At 47.5% G+C, this 19,700-nt stretch overlaps 1 protein-coding gene across 3 annotated transcripts in view; it reads right to left on the reverse strand.

The window, feature by feature from the left end:
• The window catches only part of CIITA (class II major histocompatibility complex transactivator), a 58,543-nt gene that overhangs the window by 29,833 nt on the left and 9,010 nt on the right, over positions 1–19,700 (reverse strand). For 2 of the 3 annotated variants that reach the window (XM_084818099.1, XM_084818100.1), the window contains exons 2-6: positions 17,771–17,887; positions 7,000–7,128; positions 5,768–5,827; positions 4,882–4,947; positions 617–658 (exon numbers count right to left, since the gene is read on the reverse strand). In XM_084818099.1, coding sequence (XP_084674225.1) covers positions 617–658; positions 4,882–4,947; positions 5,768–5,827; positions 7,000–7,128; positions 17,771–17,887 — 414 coding nt within the window. Of the gene's footprint in view, positions 1–568; positions 659–4,881; positions 4,948–5,767; positions 5,828–6,999; positions 7,129–17,770; positions 17,888–19,700 lie in introns of all 3 variants that reach the window. The other variant, XM_084818098.1, reaches the window with a different exon arrangement.

Below are 19,700 nucleotides of genomic sequence, written 5' to 3' on the forward strand. Positions count from 1 at the left end.
AGGGCAAAAAGGTTTTTTATACCATTAATAATATATATATTTTTAAAAACATTGTTTATTTCATCTTTATCTCATCCTTTTAAAAATTCTGATTTTGGGTATGTTTTATAATGTACATAATATATTAGTAGTACATGTACATCATTTATAAATAAATATACATATATTGGGGGTGTGTAATTTCACTGATAGGGTCCATGATCAAAAACGTTTGGAGACTACTGGGAAAGAAGGTGGAACACACACGTTCTTTTACAAACAAACAATCAAAAATTGACCCTGGAAAAGGCATCTCCCTTGGAATTTCTCAGCCCTTGAAGAAGTGGGGAGCATGAACAATGTAAAAGGGAAAGTTATTTGTTCATCTCATTGAAAGCACACCTGTCAGCAATCTGCTTATAAGAGGAAAAGTAGAGAGGATAATGGCAACAGTGGCACTGAGTAAGGAACGCTGTGCTGGCGTCTTTGCAGAGGGGAAGTAAGTAGATTAGGGGTGGGCAAGTTGGTGTCTTGCATGTACATGTTCTTAGAGAAACAAAGTAGCCTGCACTGTCATTGCAATGCACACCTATAGATCTGGGATGATGCTCAGCTATTTGTGCAAAGGCCAGCTCACCAAGTTTCCTGCGCTTCAGTTCCGGAGCTTCAGAGCAGCTGCCTGCGGATGGAAAGCAAACAAGATCAAAGTCCAGGTGTTTGAATAGGGACTTCGCCACACGTGGCCAGGGGTGTAGCAGTAAATTAAATTTCAAAGTACAGCCGCTCATCATGACACCATAGCCAGGCCCTCCAAAGAGAGCCCCAAACTGCAGGCAGCTGGGTTGATCCATATCAGCAAACCAGTTCTGAAATTTTCATCTCCCAACAGGAGCAGGAATGTTGTAAAGAAGATGGGTCTTAATTGCCCATTCAAGACCAAGTCACCTCCAAAACTTGTAAAGTTTTATAGAATTTCATTTGCTAGTAATACTTACTGCTTTACACCTTGGAGAGCTCCCTGAGAGTTCTGACTGGTTCTGACTGAAACCTGGAGCAGATTCACCACCCCACTGACATCGGGGCCACCTGCCTCCACTGCTATATAGAACCCCCATGGTCATGGCAGCAGCAAACATTAGTTGCCGAAGAGCCATGACGAGAGAGGGCTACTGCCTTACAGCCCTGTCCGTGGGCTTCCTGAAGGCACCCGCTTGGTGACTATGGGAAGCAAGACGCTGTTCTACATGGAACTTTTGGTCTGATCCAGCAAGGCACTTTGGAATGTCTTCTGATAATCAGGAGAAAGCAGAAGTGAAGAGGGAAAGAGCACCGTGAATGACGATGAAGAAGAGAGAGGAAAGAAAGTTTTCTCTGGTGCTCGATAAAACCGAATGTATTGCACTCTACACGTTTCAGGATGCTTCCTTCCCCAGGAGCTATAAATTAAACCAAACATTTACAGAGGACTCAATGAGGATTTGGACTTCTCAGGGTTTAAATAAAGGCAGAAAAAGAATTAGGATCAGCCCAATTAATGCATAACATGATACAATAATAAAAAATGAAATTAGAAGATTGTAAGAACATGCAATATCAACCATAAATATCATGTGTGAAATGTTATCAGTAAGGCAAAATAGGAGTAGCACACGACTGAAGATACAACAGGGTGGTGTTCAGCTCTAAATCATCTAGGACAGTGGTCCCCAACCTTTTTGGCACCAGGGACCGGTTTCGTGGAAGACAATTTTTCCACGGACTGGGGGGGGGGGGAGGATGGTTTCGCTGGTGGATTTCCGGCCACTGGGACGCAAATGGCGTCCCTGTTCTTTGCAGTAATAGGCTATGTAAAGATTTATGTAGCCCATTACTTGAAGAACAGGGATGCAAATGGTGTCCACTATGCGGACGCCATTTGCGTCCCAGCAGCCAGAAGTCCGCCAGTGTGGCCGGAGCTGGCCAGGAGCTCTGCGGACTCGCTGTGGAGCAGAGCGGAGCTGGCCGGGGCTGGCAAGGATTCTGTGGGGGAGGGATGGCCTCCCCCCCCGTGGACCCCCACGGACCCGAGGTGAGGGGGTTTCACACACCCCTACTATGGCCTGGGGACCCCTGCGGACCCGCGGACCGGGGGTTGGGGACCCCTGGTCTAGGATATAGAAGGCACACCTTGGGCTCAGCACCTGATGTGAGAGCAAAAGACGCCAACTGTAGCCGTTGCCAGTATCCAGAAGTAGGAATGGTTGTGTATTTAGGGCAAGAGATCAAACGGCTTGTATAAGATCAGTGTTTGTTCGAAAGATAAGAGCTGATATAATGACTATTCATTCGTGTGCTCCTTAAAAAGCGATGCAGCCGTTAGAAAGCTCCCGCTCACTTTATCTCTCAAGTTCAAAGGCAATGTGTGGGAGTATTTTACACAATGTGTAAATGGGAAATGCTTTTTTCTTGAGTGATTTGATTTTGGGTGGCGGAATTTTAAGATTTGCATATAAAAAGGTTTTAAGAAACATTGTCACATAGGAACAGGGTGCTATCTGCAAGTCAGTATTTTTAATGAAAATGTTTGGTTTAATTTATAGCTCCTGGGGAAGAAAGCATCCCGAAATCCGCCAAGCGCAATAGATTCTGTCTTCTGATAACCAGGGCAGCACCGAGGGGGCGCGTGGCTGGGCAGCTGCTGAGGGCCTCGCTGACAGAGCCCCCGGGGCTGCTTCTCCTCTTTGCCGCTGTGACCCATCTGCTCGCCTGCCTCTCGCCCCGGCCCAGGCAACGGTGGCAGTGAGGGGGAGGAGCAGGAGACGCCGTGGCCGGCTCGCTCTCTGCCTGCCAAGCCAGCGAGTGGCAGCAATGATGAGGAGCGGGAGGAGGAGCAAGGGCGGCTGGCGAGAATGGCGGAGAGAAGGCCAACTCACTGAGGGGGCCCCCACGGAGGGTCTCTTGCCTAAGAGCCCTCCGACACCCGGAGCCGGCACTGCGGGCAACAACAAGGGGCGGTGGATGTGTCCTTTACCAGTGCTTGGTGCACAGTCCTTGTTGTGTAAATATTTAGTGAGAGCAGAATGCCGGAGGGGGAAAGAGATGAACGACTCCCCCCACCCCCATTTGCATGGGAGTACTCAGGTACTCAGGCAGTTCGAAAGCAAGAAACTGCAAGTAGATAAATAGGTGCCGCTTCGGCGGGAAAGGCAACAGCGTTCCGTGCACCTTGGTGTTCAGTCACGCCGGCCACATGCTGGCTCTTCGGCTTAGAAATGGAGACGAGCACCACACCCTAGAGCCGGACACCACTGGCTGGGGACACCCGTTACCTTCACCTTTACTCAGGTATCACAGACTGTGGAATGTTCTCCCTATGAAGATCCCTCCCCTGCTGGGTGGCATCGCTGCTGAATTTCCAGTGTAAAACCACGTGCATTGTGTGGCCTTCTGAAACAGTTGGCCAGGGCCCAGGTTCAGCACTGCCGTGGGCCTTGTAGGTCATAGCCACGATTTGATGAGAAGTAGCCTGGAAGGCCCTGGGCCTATTCAGTTTCTGGAATGTCAGAATCTGTGTGAGCTCATCTCTGTCAGCGTGCCCAGGGCAGAGCCAGGGGGAGTCACCCAACTCCCTGCCTGCCTGTGGTTTGGCCTTGGCAGGCAGGGAGGCTGGAAGCTGCCCGTGAGGACCTGACAGAGGTGGGCTGGGGTTTGCAGAAGGGTCGCCCAGGTTGAAACGCCACTGCTGGAGGGCTGAGCAGTGGCGCCCTGTGCAGACAGGGGCCTTGCGGAAAGGCCAAAGACCCTTGTCTGTCAAGGGTTCCGGAGGGGTGTCCTACAGTCACGCCTTCCCTTTTAAACTGAAGCAAACGCGAAGAGCCTTTGCTAGGCACATCCTGTCTTCCTTGCCCGAAGCTTTCTCTGCTTGGATCCATCATCGTCTGGGCTTTTGGAGGCACTCTGCACATGGGCTGGAACTTTGGACTGTTAAGGACTTGCCATGAAAAGTACTGTGAGGCTTTTCATAGACTTGAACTCTCGTTGCTGTGGACTGTGTGTCTGTGTTTGTAGTCAGCTCAGTGTACGGCGGGCTGGGCTTGATCTACGACTTTTGGACTTCCCTCTGCCAGAACTCAGGCAGCGTGCAGTTGCCAGTGTGAAAGCGGTGGCCTGGAACTCGTCCCCTGTGTGGGTGTGCCCTTCCCTCGATCTTGATGGGCCTTGGCCATGTAGCCTGGAGTTATCAACAAAAAATTCAGCGTTGGACTCTCTGTGGGTGTGGTTTTGTTAGGCCTTTTAAGAATTTATCCCTTGATTGTCTGAGGGGTCATCCCAGGAATCATTCCCTTTCCATGTCCAGGGTTGGAACCCCACGAAAGGATTGTCGAGGTTAGGTACCCAGGAATCCAGAGTCCCTTCCCTTGTGTTCAGAGCCGTGGAGAATGACAACGGCAAAGCCACGTTGATGAGGATCTCAGTCGTGGAAGCAGTGCTTAGCTTTGGACTGTTCTGGAATTACATAGAGCCTATAGCTACTAACCATCGCTTATATGATTTCTGAAGAGTGTAATCATTAAGCTTTTTCCGTGGGATTCCCTGCAATAAAGAAATCTCACTGATTTGGATGACCGGTGTCAGATTGCCTGAGCGTGTGCGCTGGGGGATCGAGAAGCCTGACACAGTCGATGTTCCTGTGCCACGGTTTTGGGCATTTGCACTGGCTTTAGATTGTGACTTCCAGAGCTGAAGTTTTCTTGGTATTTTACAGCATTGCCAATCTGTTTTGACACACACTGCCTCAAGCATCTGTTTCTGGTGCTAAATATGTACAAATATTTAAAAGAAACCAAATCAATACATTGATGGCTGCCTACACCCACTCCCCCAGCAATCTCCCCTTGCTCTTCCAGCTTGGGTTGTACTTACACCTCTTCTTTGCCTCCATGCAGCCTGGAAGGTATTCAGCAACTGTCTCATCTGAAGCGAGGCTGCCTGTTGGGTTGTTTTGAAGAAGAAGAAAAAGTAACAGATTGTTATAGTGTCGGTAGGTAGAGGTGTGTGTGTGAGCGAGAGCGAGAGACCGACCGACCGACCGACCGACACAGAAAGTGCGAGATTCTTATGGGTGTGTCTTCCCAAGAGAGAATCATAGCATCATAGAATAGCAGGGCGGGAAGGGGCCTATAAGACCATCGAGTCCAACTCCCCAATGTGAAATGTGAACCTATTTGGGGCAGAAAGCAGGATGAGGCTCTGACATTCAAAGGGTGCAACTTTCCCCCCAACATGGAGATGTATGTCGGAAACGAGGCTACAATAAAGCCTTAAGTAGTGTGTATCCTTGTTGTTGTTCTTATTTTGAAAATGCCACTGAAGTCCCTGGAGATTTGCAGAGTAACAGAGTAACAAAAGCAAAGCAACAACACGAACAAGGACTGGTCTCTGTCTGCAAGGAGCTTACAGTTCCGAAGTGGGAGAGAGCACATAAAGGGAGGAGAAGAAAGGGAGTGGCGTGTAGGCTGGAGAAAGATTCTTTGATGCTTAAGGCAGACCATCCAGATGGTCCCCCTTGCCCACCAACTAAAGGGGCATGATCCAGCAGGATGTTCTCCTGCACCAGACCCTCCCAAGCTCTTGCGCAGCTTCCACTTGTTTCCACGGGTCTTGCGTTGGAGAGCGTTCCGCTGGATTATAACCCACAGGTCAGAACCACCATGTGCCCGGAGAGAGGTCCCTACAACAGCGTCCCAAATTGACCGCCTCGCTCGGCTCCTGGAACCAACAGGTGACGAAGGACAGGTAAAAAGCTTACCAAAAAGCTGCTCCACTGGCTCCTCTTGCTTGTCTTTCAGTAAGTATTCGGCCAATGCAGCTAAAGAGGAAGAGAAGGTTGGGAATGTGACATGAAAAATGGGGCGGTGTGAGTTCTTCTTGCACAGAAGCCCAGACCTCTTGCGGAACGGACTGGCCCCTCTCCCCAGGCTCACACACGTTAAAGAGGTTTCGAAATTCTGCTCCAGCAGAATTCTGTGGCCTGCATAAGTTATGCTAACAAAGAACGACAGCGTCTCTAGCTTGCTTCCTTTGCATGACTGCTTCTGAACCATTGCAGGGAGTCAAATGAGTCTGGAGTTCTATGAATCCGACCTATGCATTCTGCAGCAGACCACCTTTTTCTGAGCTGTGCGGAATCACGGACCATTTTTTCACGGGGGGGGGGATTTGCACAAATGTGCATGTGTGCTAATGCCCATTAGTGCTAATGCAAACTTGTGCTGATGCGTATCAGCGCAAATGTGCATTTGCACATGCAGAACAAAATTATTGTACATCCTTAAAAAAAATTCTGAGTATGTCAGTGAATGGATGATGGAATGAAAGAAACCTGACCACAGACAGAACAGATATAACCAAGTCAATCTCTCCTTAACTATAACTCAGAACGGCAGAGTGAAAACCTTCTTTTAACACTCCCTTATATGGCATCTCCCTTACTTTTCTTATCTTCTTCCTGCCATGTTATCATATTATTGTGATTATTATTAGGTGTATGTTTCATTTACAGATAAAGGTGACTGGTGCTTACTAGAAATTCAGATTGCAGGAAGCAAGAGGGTGGCTGCCTTGATGGTGACACCACAGTTATGGAATTCCCTTCCTGGTGAGTAGGAAATCCCCAAAGCTCCCTTTCTAACTGCTTTTAGATAGGAACAAAAAACTCTTTTATTTCAGACAGGCATTTGATTAAGGTATTTTCTCTGCGGTTTCATTCATGTTTGTGCTGTTTTAGTGCAACGGATTGATCCTGTGCTTTTTAGATTGGTCTTCACCCTTTAAACAGTGACATCTGTATGCCACCTTGATTGCAGGTGCAGAAAAGCAGAGTAAAAAACAAATACATTGACTTTGAAAAAAAATATTTGTGAGCCACCTCCGAAGCCTTTGGCTGAAAGGCAACCTAAAAAAATAAAATAAATCCTAAAACAAACAAACAAGCCGAACGTCAACCAAGTCTTCCCCACTCCCACAATCCAAGCCACCTACCGATTTTATCATAGGCCTCTCCTGCATTCGAACAGCGGCAGACCTCTTCCCCACTCTCATCACTTTCCACTGTGTAAAAGACATCTGGGTTGTTGTCTTGCTCCTCGTTGATTGTGATGATAGAATGATCTAGAATAAAAAATGAAACGAGGCATTAATAGAGTGAAATCGTTCCTTCTTGTTCCAATGTTCAGGTGTGAGTGCCGATGCCAATGTGTAGCCAAAACGGCTTCACCCACATACAAGAGGGAGACATCAGAAGGCTTTGGGGGACCCAAGGCTGGCAGATGTACAAAAAAAGTTTGGGAAAAAAACCAAATCCCCAATGAGGACCGAGCCTGCTCAATGGCCACCATACACTGACCACAGGGTGGCAGGGGTGGCGGTGGTGGGGTGTGTGTGGAAAACTGGGTGGAAGGGAAAACAGAATGGTGTATCATGCAGGAAGGGAAGGCTGACTGACTGAACAGGGACACCTTGTTGCAGGTTCCACTTGTGGACCCTATCCGGCTTTGATCTTAACATGGAAGGGTGTCAGGAACCAACTGCAGCAAGCCAAGCTCTCCGTTTCCCTGTGTGGGCACACGGGCCGGCAGCCAAGGGAGGCAACACTGGTGAGGAGCAGACATTCGGCCGCAACGTCGGCGCCTTCCCCGGGAGCGGCCTGCTGAGCCAATCGGCACTCCGGGGAGCTTGGCGGGGGTGAGGCCAAAGGAGCGGACCCGCTGGAGGGAGAGCTCTCTCCTTCATTCTCACTCCAGCTCAGCCCGAGGCCCTGAAAAGCAGGCCACCCATGCAGCTGCAGCATTGCAGTGGCAGACTTCCCCACCCACCCACTCACCCATCCACCCACAGTAGCAAGATGTCTTGCGGTGGCAGACATAGTCGCCAGTTCATGGGGCTGGGAAGGAATTTTTCCTGCACACAAATCAGCAAAGACGGTGGAGGGTTTTTTGCCTTCCCATTGCAAGATCAATTCCATTCCAAATAGGTTGTTCTGGACTGTCAGTAAATTCATTGTAGTTGCTTCATTCTATAACAGCTGTCACAAGTGTGTATGTGTGATAGGCACTGGGCTGAATGCATTGATGAGGGGGAGTGGGGCTGGGCTCCCCACTCCCCTATGGTTAGGGACGTTGGAGGGATCCATCCGGGGGGTGGAGCTCGCTGACCTTTCATCAGCTCGGTCCCCGGACCTCAGTTCGTTTCCCTGCAAGCTGGCCTGATATGAGCTGCACTGAGTTGGGCTAGCTTGTGGGTTTTCCGTTTAAAAAAAAATCATAAATAGGAGTGTATGCAAATTTCAGCCGTAATTTGTGTAATTGACGCTAATTTTGCATGTAGTTTGCATGAATTGTGGCTGAGATCTGTGCAAATTATGCAAATTGCAGGTGCAATTTGCACAAGTGTCTATTTATGAAAATTTAAAAACAACGAAAGAAGTTCCTGGATTTGGGGAAAAACCCATGGCTCAGCTTGCAAATGCACACTGAGCTGGGGCTCTGTGGATATCCAATGAGCCCCAAAAGGGACAGATTTCCTGGCAATAGACATCCCACGGTGTGGGTTCCCATGAGGGCCAAACCAGGTCAGATCATACAATGTGTTTAAAAAACCCAAACCAAATCAAACTTAAAAGCAACCACAGATTCAGTGGGGGACATTTAGATCAGGGAAATGGTGCACAGGAGAGGTTTAAGGCCTTCTCTCAGAAGAAGAGCTGTGCTGGACCAGACCAGAAGTGTCTATAGTCCAACATTTCTCAACCCGCTGCCTTCCAGCTGTGTTGGACCACAGCTGCCAGCACCCCCCAGCCAGCATGGCTGGCTGGGGGATGCTGGGAGTTGTAGTCCAATACCTTTGGAAGGCACCAGGTTCAGGAAGGCTGATGCTGTTCACACACTGGCCAACCAGATGCCCCAATGGGAGGCTCACAAGCAGGACACGAGTGCAACAGCACTCAACGGGTTCCCTGTCAACTGGTGTACATGGGCATACTGTCTTGGATACCTGGAGGTAGCATAAAGCCATCAGGACTAGTAGCCATGGATAGCCTTCTCCTCCATGAATTTGTGAAATGGGTGGCTATCACCTTGCGGAAGTGAATTCCATGGTTTTACTCCATGCTGTATGAAGAAGGACTTCCTTTTGTTGTTGTTTATTCGGTCAGTCGCTTCCGACTCTTCATGACTTCATGGACCAGCCCACGCCAGAGCTTCCTGTTGGCCGTCACCACCCCCAGCTCTCCCAAGGTCGAGTCCGTCACCTCCAGAATATCATCCATCCATCTTGCCCTTGGTCGGCCCCTCTTCCTTTTGCCTTCCACTTTCCCTAGCATCAACATCTTCTCCAGGGTATCCTGTCTTCTCATGATGTGGCCAAAGTACTTCAGTTTGGCCTTTAAGATCCTTCCCTCAAGTGAGCAGTCTGGCTTTATTTCCTGGAGTATGGACTGGTTTGATCTTCTTGCAGTCCAAGGCACTCTCAGAATTTTCCTCCAGCACCACAGTTCAAAAGCATCTATCTTCCTTCGCTCAGCCTTCCTTATGGTCCAGCTCTCGTAGCCATAGGTTACTACGGGGAATATCATTGCTTGAACTATGCGGACCTTTGTTGTCAGTGTGATGTCTCTGCTCTTCACTGTTTTATCAAGATTTGTCATTGCTCTCCTCCCAAGAAATAAACGTCTTCTGATTTCCTGGCTGCAGTCAGCATCTGCAGTAATCTTTGTGCCTAGAAAGACAAAGTCTGTCACTGCCTCCACATTTTCTCCCTCTATTTGCCAGTTATCAATCAAGCTGGTTGCCATAATCTTGTTTTTTTTGAGGTTGAACTGCAACCCAGCTTTTGCACTTTCTTCTTTCACCTTCGTCATGAGGTTCCTCAGCTCCTCCTCGCTTTCAGCCATCAAAGTGGTATCATCTAAATATCGGAAATTGTTAATGTTTCTTCCAGCGATTTTAACTCCAGCCTTGGCTTCATCAAGCCCAGCACGTCGCATGATGTGTTCTGCGTACAGGTTGAATAGGTAGGGTGAGAGTATACAACCCTGCCGTACTCCTTTCCCAATCTTAAACCAGTCCGTTGTTCCGTGGTCTGTTCTTACCGTTGCTACTTGGTCGTTATACAGATTCCTCAGGAGGCAAACAAGATGACTTGGTATCCCCATCCCACCAAGAACTTGCCACAATTTGTGATGATCCACACAGTCCAAGGCTTTAGAATAGTCAATAAAACAGAAATAGATGTTTTTCTGAAACTCCCTGGCTTTCTCCATTATCCAGCGGATACTGGCAATTTGGTCTCTAGTTCCTCTGCCTTTTCTAAACCCAGCTTGTACATCTGGCAGTTCTTGTTCCATGAATTGCTGGAGTCTACCTTGCAAGATCTTGAGCATTACCTTACTGGCATGTGAAAGAAGTGCCACTGTTCGATAGTTTGAATATTCTTTGGTGCTTCCCTTTTTTGGTATGGGGATATAAGTGGATTTTTTCCAATCTGTTGGCCATTCTTGTGTTTTCCAAATTTGCTGGCATATGGCATGCATCACCTTGACAGCATCATCTTGCAAGATTTTGAACAGTTCAGCTGGGATACTGTCATCTCCTGCTGCCTTGTTATTAGCAATGCTTCTTAAGGCCCATTCAACCTCACTCTTCAGGATGTCTGGCTCTAGCTCACTGACCACACCGTCAAATCTATCCCCGATGCTGTTATCCTTCCTATACAGATCTTCCGTATATTCTTGCCACCTTTTCTTGATCTCTTCTGCTTCTGTTAGGTCCTTGCCATCTTTGTTTTTGATCATACCCATTTTTGCCTGGAATTTACCTCCAATGTTTCTAATTTTCTGGAAGAGGTCTCTTGTCGATCTTATTCTGTTATCTTCTTCCGCTTCCGCGCATTGCTTGTTTAAAAATAATTCCTGATCTCTTCTGGCTAACCTCTGGAATTCTGCATTTAATTGGGCATATCTCCCCCTATCACTGTTGCCTTTTGCTTCCTTTCTTTCTTGGGCTGCTTCCAGTGTCTCAGCAGGCAGCCATCTTGCTTTCTTGGTTTTCTTTTTCTTTGGGACGTTTTTTGTTGCTGCCTCCTGGACAATGTTGCAAACTTCTGTCCATAGTTCCTCCGGGACCCTATCTACTAAATCTAGTCTCTTAAATCTATTCTTCACCTCCACTGCATATTCATGAGGAATATTAGTGAGCTCATATCTGACTGATCTGTGGGTCTTCCCTGTTCTCTTTAGTCTGATTCTAAATTGTGCAATAAGAAGTTTGTGATCTGAACTACAATCAGCTCCAGGACTTGTTTTTACCAACTGCATAGATGTCCGCCACCTTTGGCTACAAAGGATGTAGTCAATCTGATTTCGGTGTTGACCGTCTGGTGAAGTCCATGTCTCTTAGGTTGTTGGAAGAGGGTGTTTGTTATGCACAGTGAGTTGTCTTGGCAAAATTCTATCAGCCTATGTCCCGCTTCATTTTGTCCTCCCAGACCATGCTTGCCTGTAATTCCAGGTGTCGTTTGACTACCCACCTTAGCATTCCGGTCTCCTGTAATGAAAATAACATCTTTGTTTGGCGTACTATCCAGTAGGTGCTGCAGATCCTCATAGAACTGATCTGCTTCTTCAGCATCTGTGGTTGGGGCGTATATTTGGATCACTGTGATGTTAAATGGCTAACCCTGAATTCGAACTGAGATCATTCTGTCATTTTTTGGATTGTATCCAAGCACTGCTTTAGCCACTTTATTATTAATTATGAAGGCTACTCCATTTCTTTCTCCATTTCTTCTCCATTTCTCTTGTCCACAGTAGTAGATCTGGTGGTCATTTGATGTGAAGTGGCCCATTCCAGTCCATTTCAGTTCACTGACACCCAAAATGTCTATATTTAATCTGGACATCTCCCCAATAACCACATCCAATTTGCCCTGGCTCATAGATCTTACATTCCAGGTTCCTATGGTGTGTTGCTCTTTAGAACATCGGATTCGTTGTTCACCACCAGCACCATCGGCTGCTAGCCGTCCTTTCGGCTTTGAGCTAGCTGCGTCATCACATCTGGGGCTAGTTGAACTTATCCTCTGATCCTCCCCAGTAGCATTTTGACCATCTTCCGACCTGGGAGTCCCATCTTCCGATGGTATACCGACATCTCTCTGGTTGTACTGATCCATTTAGTTTTCATGGCAAGAATACGGGGGTGGGTTGCCGTTTCCTTCCCCAGGGATAGTATTTAGTCTGACCTCTCTGCCATGACCTTCCCGTCTTGGGTGTCCCTTCACGGTTTAGCTCATGACGTCATTGAGGTGCTCAAGCTCCAGCACCATGACAAGGTAACGATCTCCTTTGCTGTAGGGACTTCCTTTTATCTGCCTTGAATCTCCTGCCATTCAGCTTCATGGGGTGACCCATTTGGGTTCTAGTATTGTGGGAGATGGAGAAAACCTTTGTCCTATCCACTTCCTCCCTCCTCCTCCCTTCCTCCAATATCCTCTTCCAACCCTGTTCCTACCCACAGAGCTGCTTTCCTTTGAAATTGGGAAATCCAGTCCCAAAATATCAGTTTTGGCCTGAAGTTACCCTCAGAGGAGGTGAGGAATGTTCGTTCTGGCCTGCATCTCCCTCCCCATTCATCCATCTCTCTGGCCGAAGCGGAGGTTGGAGGCCAAACGGAGAGAACTATGAAGGTGAGGCTGCATGGGTGGGGGGAGAGATGGATTGGCAGCAGCTGCAACACCTCCCGGAGCCAATCCGTCTTCATTTATTAGAGGCAGGCAGGCAGGCAGGCAGAACTGCCTTGTGCTTGACTCTCATGCGGGTTTTGCACTTTCAATTTGCCCCCTTTGGAATTTGACTCTGCCATTTCTTGGCAGTCTGCCCCTTCCTCCACAGGCAGAAGGAAGGCTGCATCCTGTGCACGTTTACCCAGGAGTAAGCTCCACTGAACACAGTGGGACTTACTTCTGAGTAAACATGCAAAGGCATGCACTGCACATCATCACCTGGGGACGTTATGGAGCCCTCAACTGTGAGGGTGCTGCTGCAGCACACATAATTAATTATTATATTATTTATTATGAATTAATTATTACATGTTATTACTTATTACTTCTTATTAATAATAATAATTATTATTAATAAGAGCAACAACAATAGCAACAGTATTACATTATCATTAGCATTAGTAAAAGGTCTTGGTAGCAGAGGTGCAACTGACCAGGTTTTGTGGCGCTGGGCTGTACAGAGTCAGAAGAAGCTCCCCCATTTTGAAGAGAAATTGACAAAGCCCCCCCCCCCCCGAACTGCGGGCATCCTGGAGAAAAGAGGACTTTGTTTCTTACTGTGAGTTTCTGTTCTCAGAGCCTCACGGAGGGCATTCCGTAACCTCAGGTGGCCCCTCCCTCTGGAGCATTTAGGCAGAGCCAAAAGTTGCTTCTTCAGAGGGAGGAGCTGTCTGTCCCGCCATCCCAGCATGGACTGGCAGAGCAAACAATCCTTCAACCCCAGACTATAAAAGAGCATAAACAGAATTATGCCCAGAACAAGAGTATAAAAAACATAAAAGGTATAAGTATTTATTTTTATTACATTCCTATACCGCCCCATAGCTGAAGCTCTCTGGGCAGTTTACAAAGATTAAAAAGCATTAAAAAGACATCACACGAAGTGTTAAACCATTTGCATAAAATCATTTAAACAGACAGCATGCACAGAGACAACATATATCTAAAAATAATTTTAAACCATAGAAGACTAACCAAGGACCTGATTAAAAACTCATCATATGCTGCCGAATGCCTGAGTGAAGAGAAAGGTCTTAACCTGGCGTCAAAAAGATAACAATGTTGGCACTGGGCACAGGACCCATCAGGGAGATCATTCCACAATCGCGGGGGGGGGGGGGGCACCACCAGGAAGGCCCTGTCCCTTGTTGCCGCCTTCTGAGCCTCCCTCAGAGGAGGCACCTGGAGGAGGCCCTGAGATGCTGAACATAGTGTACAGATAGTTTCATGTCTGGAGAGATGCTCTGTCAGGTAAACAATACCCAGATGTTCCAAGTTAAAACCACATAGAGATAAAACATGGGAGGAATTGACCCAGGAATCTCTGCCCCATAACCACCCTCCTCCCACCATACCCTAGAGAGGTCGGTGGAATGCCCTCCACAATGTGCTGAGGCTTTGTAGAAATGCCTGTCATTTGCTTATACTTATGCTCCACTTTTATATTTGTAAATAAAGCAAGTTTTACCACCCACCCTCCCAGCCCAAAGTCCCTTGTCTCTGTTCCATAGCTCGCTCGCTCTCTCCTCCAAAGAAATTCAAACCTGGGGTCATGCTGCCCTTGGAATGTCTCAGTTCTTGGGGAAGCAGTGAGTACACAACAGTACTTTTAAAAGGGAAAGTGCTTCATCAGTTGGGCCCTTAGATTGCTTGTATTTGGAGGCAGGCAGGAGGAGAGGAAACAGCTATGGAGAGTTAATATATATGTGTCATAGGCTGAACTGCTCTATTGCTGGCATGCGCAATAAAACCACACATCAGGTTTTCTCCCCTTTTTTCTCTAAATAGCATTCACACTAAATCACCGAGGCATACACCCTGCAGTGGTACATTAAAAACTCAGACCATCATGTCTGCTTGAAAGTTGATTTCCTTCTCCAGCCACTTCCTCCCTACATCTTAACCACCTCTCAAATGCAGCTGTCCCCCCATGATGGCAGAGTTTCTTTCCTTTTAAAATTTCTGCTTTCGCAGTATAGAAGCTGCAGCATCCCCCAGCTTGATGCTTCGGAGGGCAGTGTTTTCTGTCCTGCCCCGTGCCTTGCAAATTCGGGGCAAGGAGATTAGAAGAGAGTGGCATGGATGAGATACCTTCAAGAACAGTGTGTGCGTGATGGGATGGGGAGTGGGGAGGATGAGACTGAAGCAGCTACAAATGGGACAGCAGAAAATCTGAACAGAATAACATTCCTGTGAGGGGTTGAGACTGGGAGTGGTCTGGAGCAGGGATTTGCATCCCCTTAAACCCAGCCATGTAAAATAATCTCCCTGAAGAATGAATATATCTATATGCCTTTTCAGTGGTGGCTCCCTGGTTGTGGAAAGTCCTTCTCAGAGAGGCCTGCCTGATGCCTACATTGTGGTCTTTTCAGCACCAGGAGAAGACCATTTTATTCTCCCAAGCCTTTCAGTCCTTCAGTTTTAAAAACTGTGTTAGGACATTCTTAGATCTCTGCACTGCTGCTGGCTTTTACTCTGGTTTTTACTTTGGCTGTATTCTGTTTTTAGCTTTTAAAAGGCTTCTGTTATGTTTTGTCATGTTGCATTTTATGGTTTACATTTCTGTGAGCCACCCAGAGAGCTTTGGCTATTGGATGGTATAGAAATGTAATAAATAAATAAATAAATAAATAAATAAATGTGTGCGCGCAAGGGAGGGAGGGAGGGAGAGATGCTTCTGAAAGTTTCTCTCTTTCTCTCCAGCCAGCGTACAAGTACTGGAGCAGGAAAGGGTGCAAAAAGCCCCAAAGCAGTTTTTCACATTTTAAACCTGCACACCTTGTGAGACAAATACGTGCCTACACAAAGGGGTTGCCTGATCTGAGGGCAGCCTCTGGGAAGGGCCAGGGTCTTCTCCTACACTAGCTGAAGGGGCTGGGGTGGCAGTTAAATCAGAATGCGGGCAAGATCGCATGTCACAATAAGCCACCCTGGAAATAAGCCATGGTGGGTTGGTTGTTCGATCACCAACCCACGTTACTCCTGACAGACAGCTGCATGCTCTGCTGCTTACCGCGGCTTGTTTCTCCCCTTATTTGTCCTGCCCGCTCCCAGCCCATATCCCAGGGGCCTTTGCGGCACAACCTCAGCAGCCTACTCCACTTTTTGTAGTGGTTTTTTTTTTTTTTACATTTGGGGAGATTTGAGCATATTCAATGTTATTTTTTCCCCCACCTTTAGGGAGATTTGTGCAAAGGTAACATTATTTTTTTAAAAACTCTCAGGGAGTTTGATGCAAATTCGCTACAGCAGAGTAGTTACTGCGCATTTACGTACATTCACAGTAACTACTACACTTCAGTGAATTTTCACAAATCTTCCCAGAAGTAAAAAGTTAAATATGCACAAATCTCCTCAAAGGTGAAAGAAATGGAAATTTGTGCAATTTTCCCCCATAGACTAAATCAGCCCTTCTTCAGTCTGTGGAGGAAATTTGCAAACATTTCTGAATTTTGCTTAACTTTAGGAAAGTTGTGCAAATTCCCCAATCCATTAAAAAAAAAAAAAAAACAGACAGGTGAATGTGTGCATTTGCACACTTATGATGGACTGGAGGGAGATGAATTTAAAAAAAATACTAACCCATTTGTGTACTTCAGAAACACCGAGAAAAGACGAAGAAAAAAGGTGGCAAACACATTAGAGAGTTTCTTAACTGTCATTTCTGTATTGATGGAGGGGCAGAGGGCACTGACAAGGGAGGAGGGAGGTGGCACTCACGAGATTGCAAGGAGGGGCTTGGTTTTTTGCCACTCTTCCCAGGCGGCTCCATAGCCCGTGCTGACAAGCCCCTCACAAGCCACTCTGGTGGGTTTGGATATCACAACAAGCCACCCTGCAAACAAGCCACCCTGAACAATTCAAGAAGCCATGGGTTCGCAGGGAAATCGTACCAGATTCGGACATCATGACAAGCCGCTCTGCAACAAACACGGGCAACAACCCACCATGGCTGATCCTGTCAGGTGAACCAGGTCTGGGTGTCAGTGCTTCAGTGGCCAAAGTTCCTGTGCATTAACTCACAGCTAAATGTTTCAGGCCATTTATTAATTTAGCTGGGTTTTTTTCGACCATTCGCAGGAGGGGCAAAAAGAAAATGCCCTGAAAATTGGAGAGAACTCAGGGGGTGTGGGAGAGGGTTGGCTAATGGAGGGATTTTTTAATACTCTTTTTAAAAAAGCCTTACAGCTGCCATCCAATTCCGCCTCCTCCTGTTTCTTCTGGGCGTGTTTCCCCTTCCTGTGCCAGAGGAACCCCACGGAAACAGTGTTGTACCAACCATGTCATCATTTCCATGGGGATACTCTGGCACAGGAAAGGAAAACACACCTGAAAGAAGCCCAGGAAGCAGCAGAAATGGAGAGTCTTGCTGGCTGTGATTACTGGCTGGTGTGGCTTTTTTTTTTAAGAAGAGTAAAAAAAAGAAGGAAAACCCCGCAGCCCTCAGCCACCTTGTCTGTAAAGTAAGTCGATTCTTCCCATCCAACAATTTCTTTAAAATTCACTTCCCCCCCCCAACATGGCCCCCCTAATTTCATGGGGGGATAAATGGCCCAACAGAAACGGGGAGGGAATTTTGGCCCACCACTCATTCAAATGGTTTAACAAGCTCCTGTGATTCAGGCCAAAGGTGCGAAGGCAGCAAGCATAACATGGTGGCTAAGAGAGTGAGTTTGGAAACCCCAGGTACAAATCTTACCTCTTCCAGAAACTCACAGCAACCCTCCCATTGCCAACTGGCAATATGGCAAGAATAAAGCTAACCTACCTTGCAGGGTTCTTGCAAAGATTACTGGGCTAACATATGCAAAGTGCTTGGAATACTTGAAAAGTGCCCCGTATTATTATTGTAGCAATATTGCTTATTGAAGTCAGCAAGAAGCTCCCCCAGCCTTATTGAAACCTTACAGATAGATAGATAGATAGATAGATAGATAGATAGATAGAGAATATTCTTTATGCTACGACCAACCACCTGTGGGAAGCTCAGCTGTGTCTTCAATGTGCTTATACAGAACTGAAGGGTCGACATCACTCTGCAGTAGTTCCAGGTAGCTCTTCCCAACTAGAATTCCTGGGTCCATTGTGTGATCTGGAGTAAGAATTAAAAAAGAAAAGAAAGATTTTGGTCTCTTTTTAAAAAAAGTGCTGAACAAGAACGTCAGGTAAAATTATGAGACAAACTTTTAATCTGGTTTTAAACTATGTGTTGCCTGTGCTTTTAAGAATTATTATTATTATTAATAATACCAATAATTTATTTTTAAAGGCATTTCTACTTTGGATTGAAAGTGAATAAAGAAAGGACATCCATTCTGTCAGCTTCACTGTCATTAAAGTTTAAGGCTTAAATAACTCTGCTCATGCTTCCTTACTGCCCTTATGTGGGGCCGGCATGGTCGGGCACCTCCCAAGGGCCCACACCTCAGGAGGCTCTCACTGACAACCCCCCCCACAGAGTTCTCCTCCTCTTCACCATTACACACCCTTTCATACGACCTCCGTTCCCTTGTCTCTCGCTCTGGCCCAGGCAACGGTGGTGGTGATGGTGAGGACAAGTAGCAGGTGCTGCCATCTCCTTGCTCTCTGCCTCTCTGCCTGCTAAGCAAGCAAGAGGTAGCAGTGATGAGGAACAGGAAGAGGGGCAAGAGCAGCTGGAGACCATGAGGGTGAGGGCGACTCACTCAGGGAGGGGCCCATGCAGGATGTCTTGCCCAAGGGCACTCAAAACCTGGAGCTTGCACTGCCCTTATGCCTGGAACCATTTCCAAGAATACCTGTGTGGTGCCCCTCTCTCCCTTCCGTTGAATCCCTCTTCCAAACCCATCTTTCTCGGAAGGCCTCAGTCCGTAAAGCAGGAGTGCAGAACCTCAAAGCCGGGGGCCAAATGTAGCCCTCTAGGGTTCCCAGAAGACCACACCCCCTTCCCCTTCCCGTGTCCCCTTTCCCTGACCAACAACTGTTTGCTCATTTCCAGGCTTTTGTGCTGCCCCCCCCCGCCCATTCCAAAAAGTTGAACTGCCTCTCCTAAGCTTAATGACTGGCAGGAGGAGCTTTGCGTTGCAATCTGCTGGTATTTTTGCCCCCGCCCATCACTTGAAAGCTTCTCCGAAATGGACCATGCCCCTTGGGTTCAAAGAGGAAAGAGAGGAGGTTACACCATCTGGGATTGTTGAGCTTGGAAAAAAGGAGGGTCAGGGGAGACATGATAGAGGTCTACAAAATGATGCATGGTGTGGAGAATGTGGAGACGGGGACATTTTTCTCCCTGTCTCATAATGCTAGAACCCAGTGGGGTCCTCCCATGAAGCTGATGGGTGGAAGATTCAGGACAGATCAAAGGAAGGACCTCTTCACACAGCACAGAGTCAAACTATGGGATTCGCTACCACAGGATGTAGCGATGGCCACCAATTTGGAGGTCTTTAAAAGGGAGTTGGACAAATTCCTGGAGGAAAAGGCTATCGATGGCTACTAGTCCTGATGGCTGTGTGCTACCTCCAGTACCAGAGACAGTGAGCCTGTGTACACCAGTTGCTGGGGAACATAGGTGGGGGGTGCTGTTGCACTCATGCCCTGCTTGTGGGTTCCAGCTTGGCAGCTGGTTGGCCACTGTGTGAACAGAATGCTGGACTAGATGGACCCTTGGTCTGATCCAGCAGGGCTCTTCATATGTTTTTAAAGCAATGTGTGCAGTTCAGCCTTACTCATCACTTCCCTGGCCTGCAGTCCCCGTCCCCCGCACTGGTGCCCCGGCTTAAGCTCCCAAACTCCCTGGCCTGTCTGTTCCCCTCTCTGCAAAGCAGGCGCTCTTTCTATTCCACAGTATTGGTGCTGAGCCAAACTGGAATGTGCTGAGTTGTGTTAACATTTTCTTGCCCCTCGAAAGTCCCCCCAGTCTTGGT

This window comes from Heloderma suspectum, chromosome 12 (assembly GCF_057233095.1).
Source record: "Heloderma suspectum isolate Gila_16-S chromosome 12, 16-S_ref, whole genome shotgun sequence".
Classification (NCBI taxonomy): domain Eukaryota; kingdom Metazoa; phylum Chordata; class Lepidosauria; order Squamata; family Helodermatidae; genus Heloderma; species Heloderma suspectum.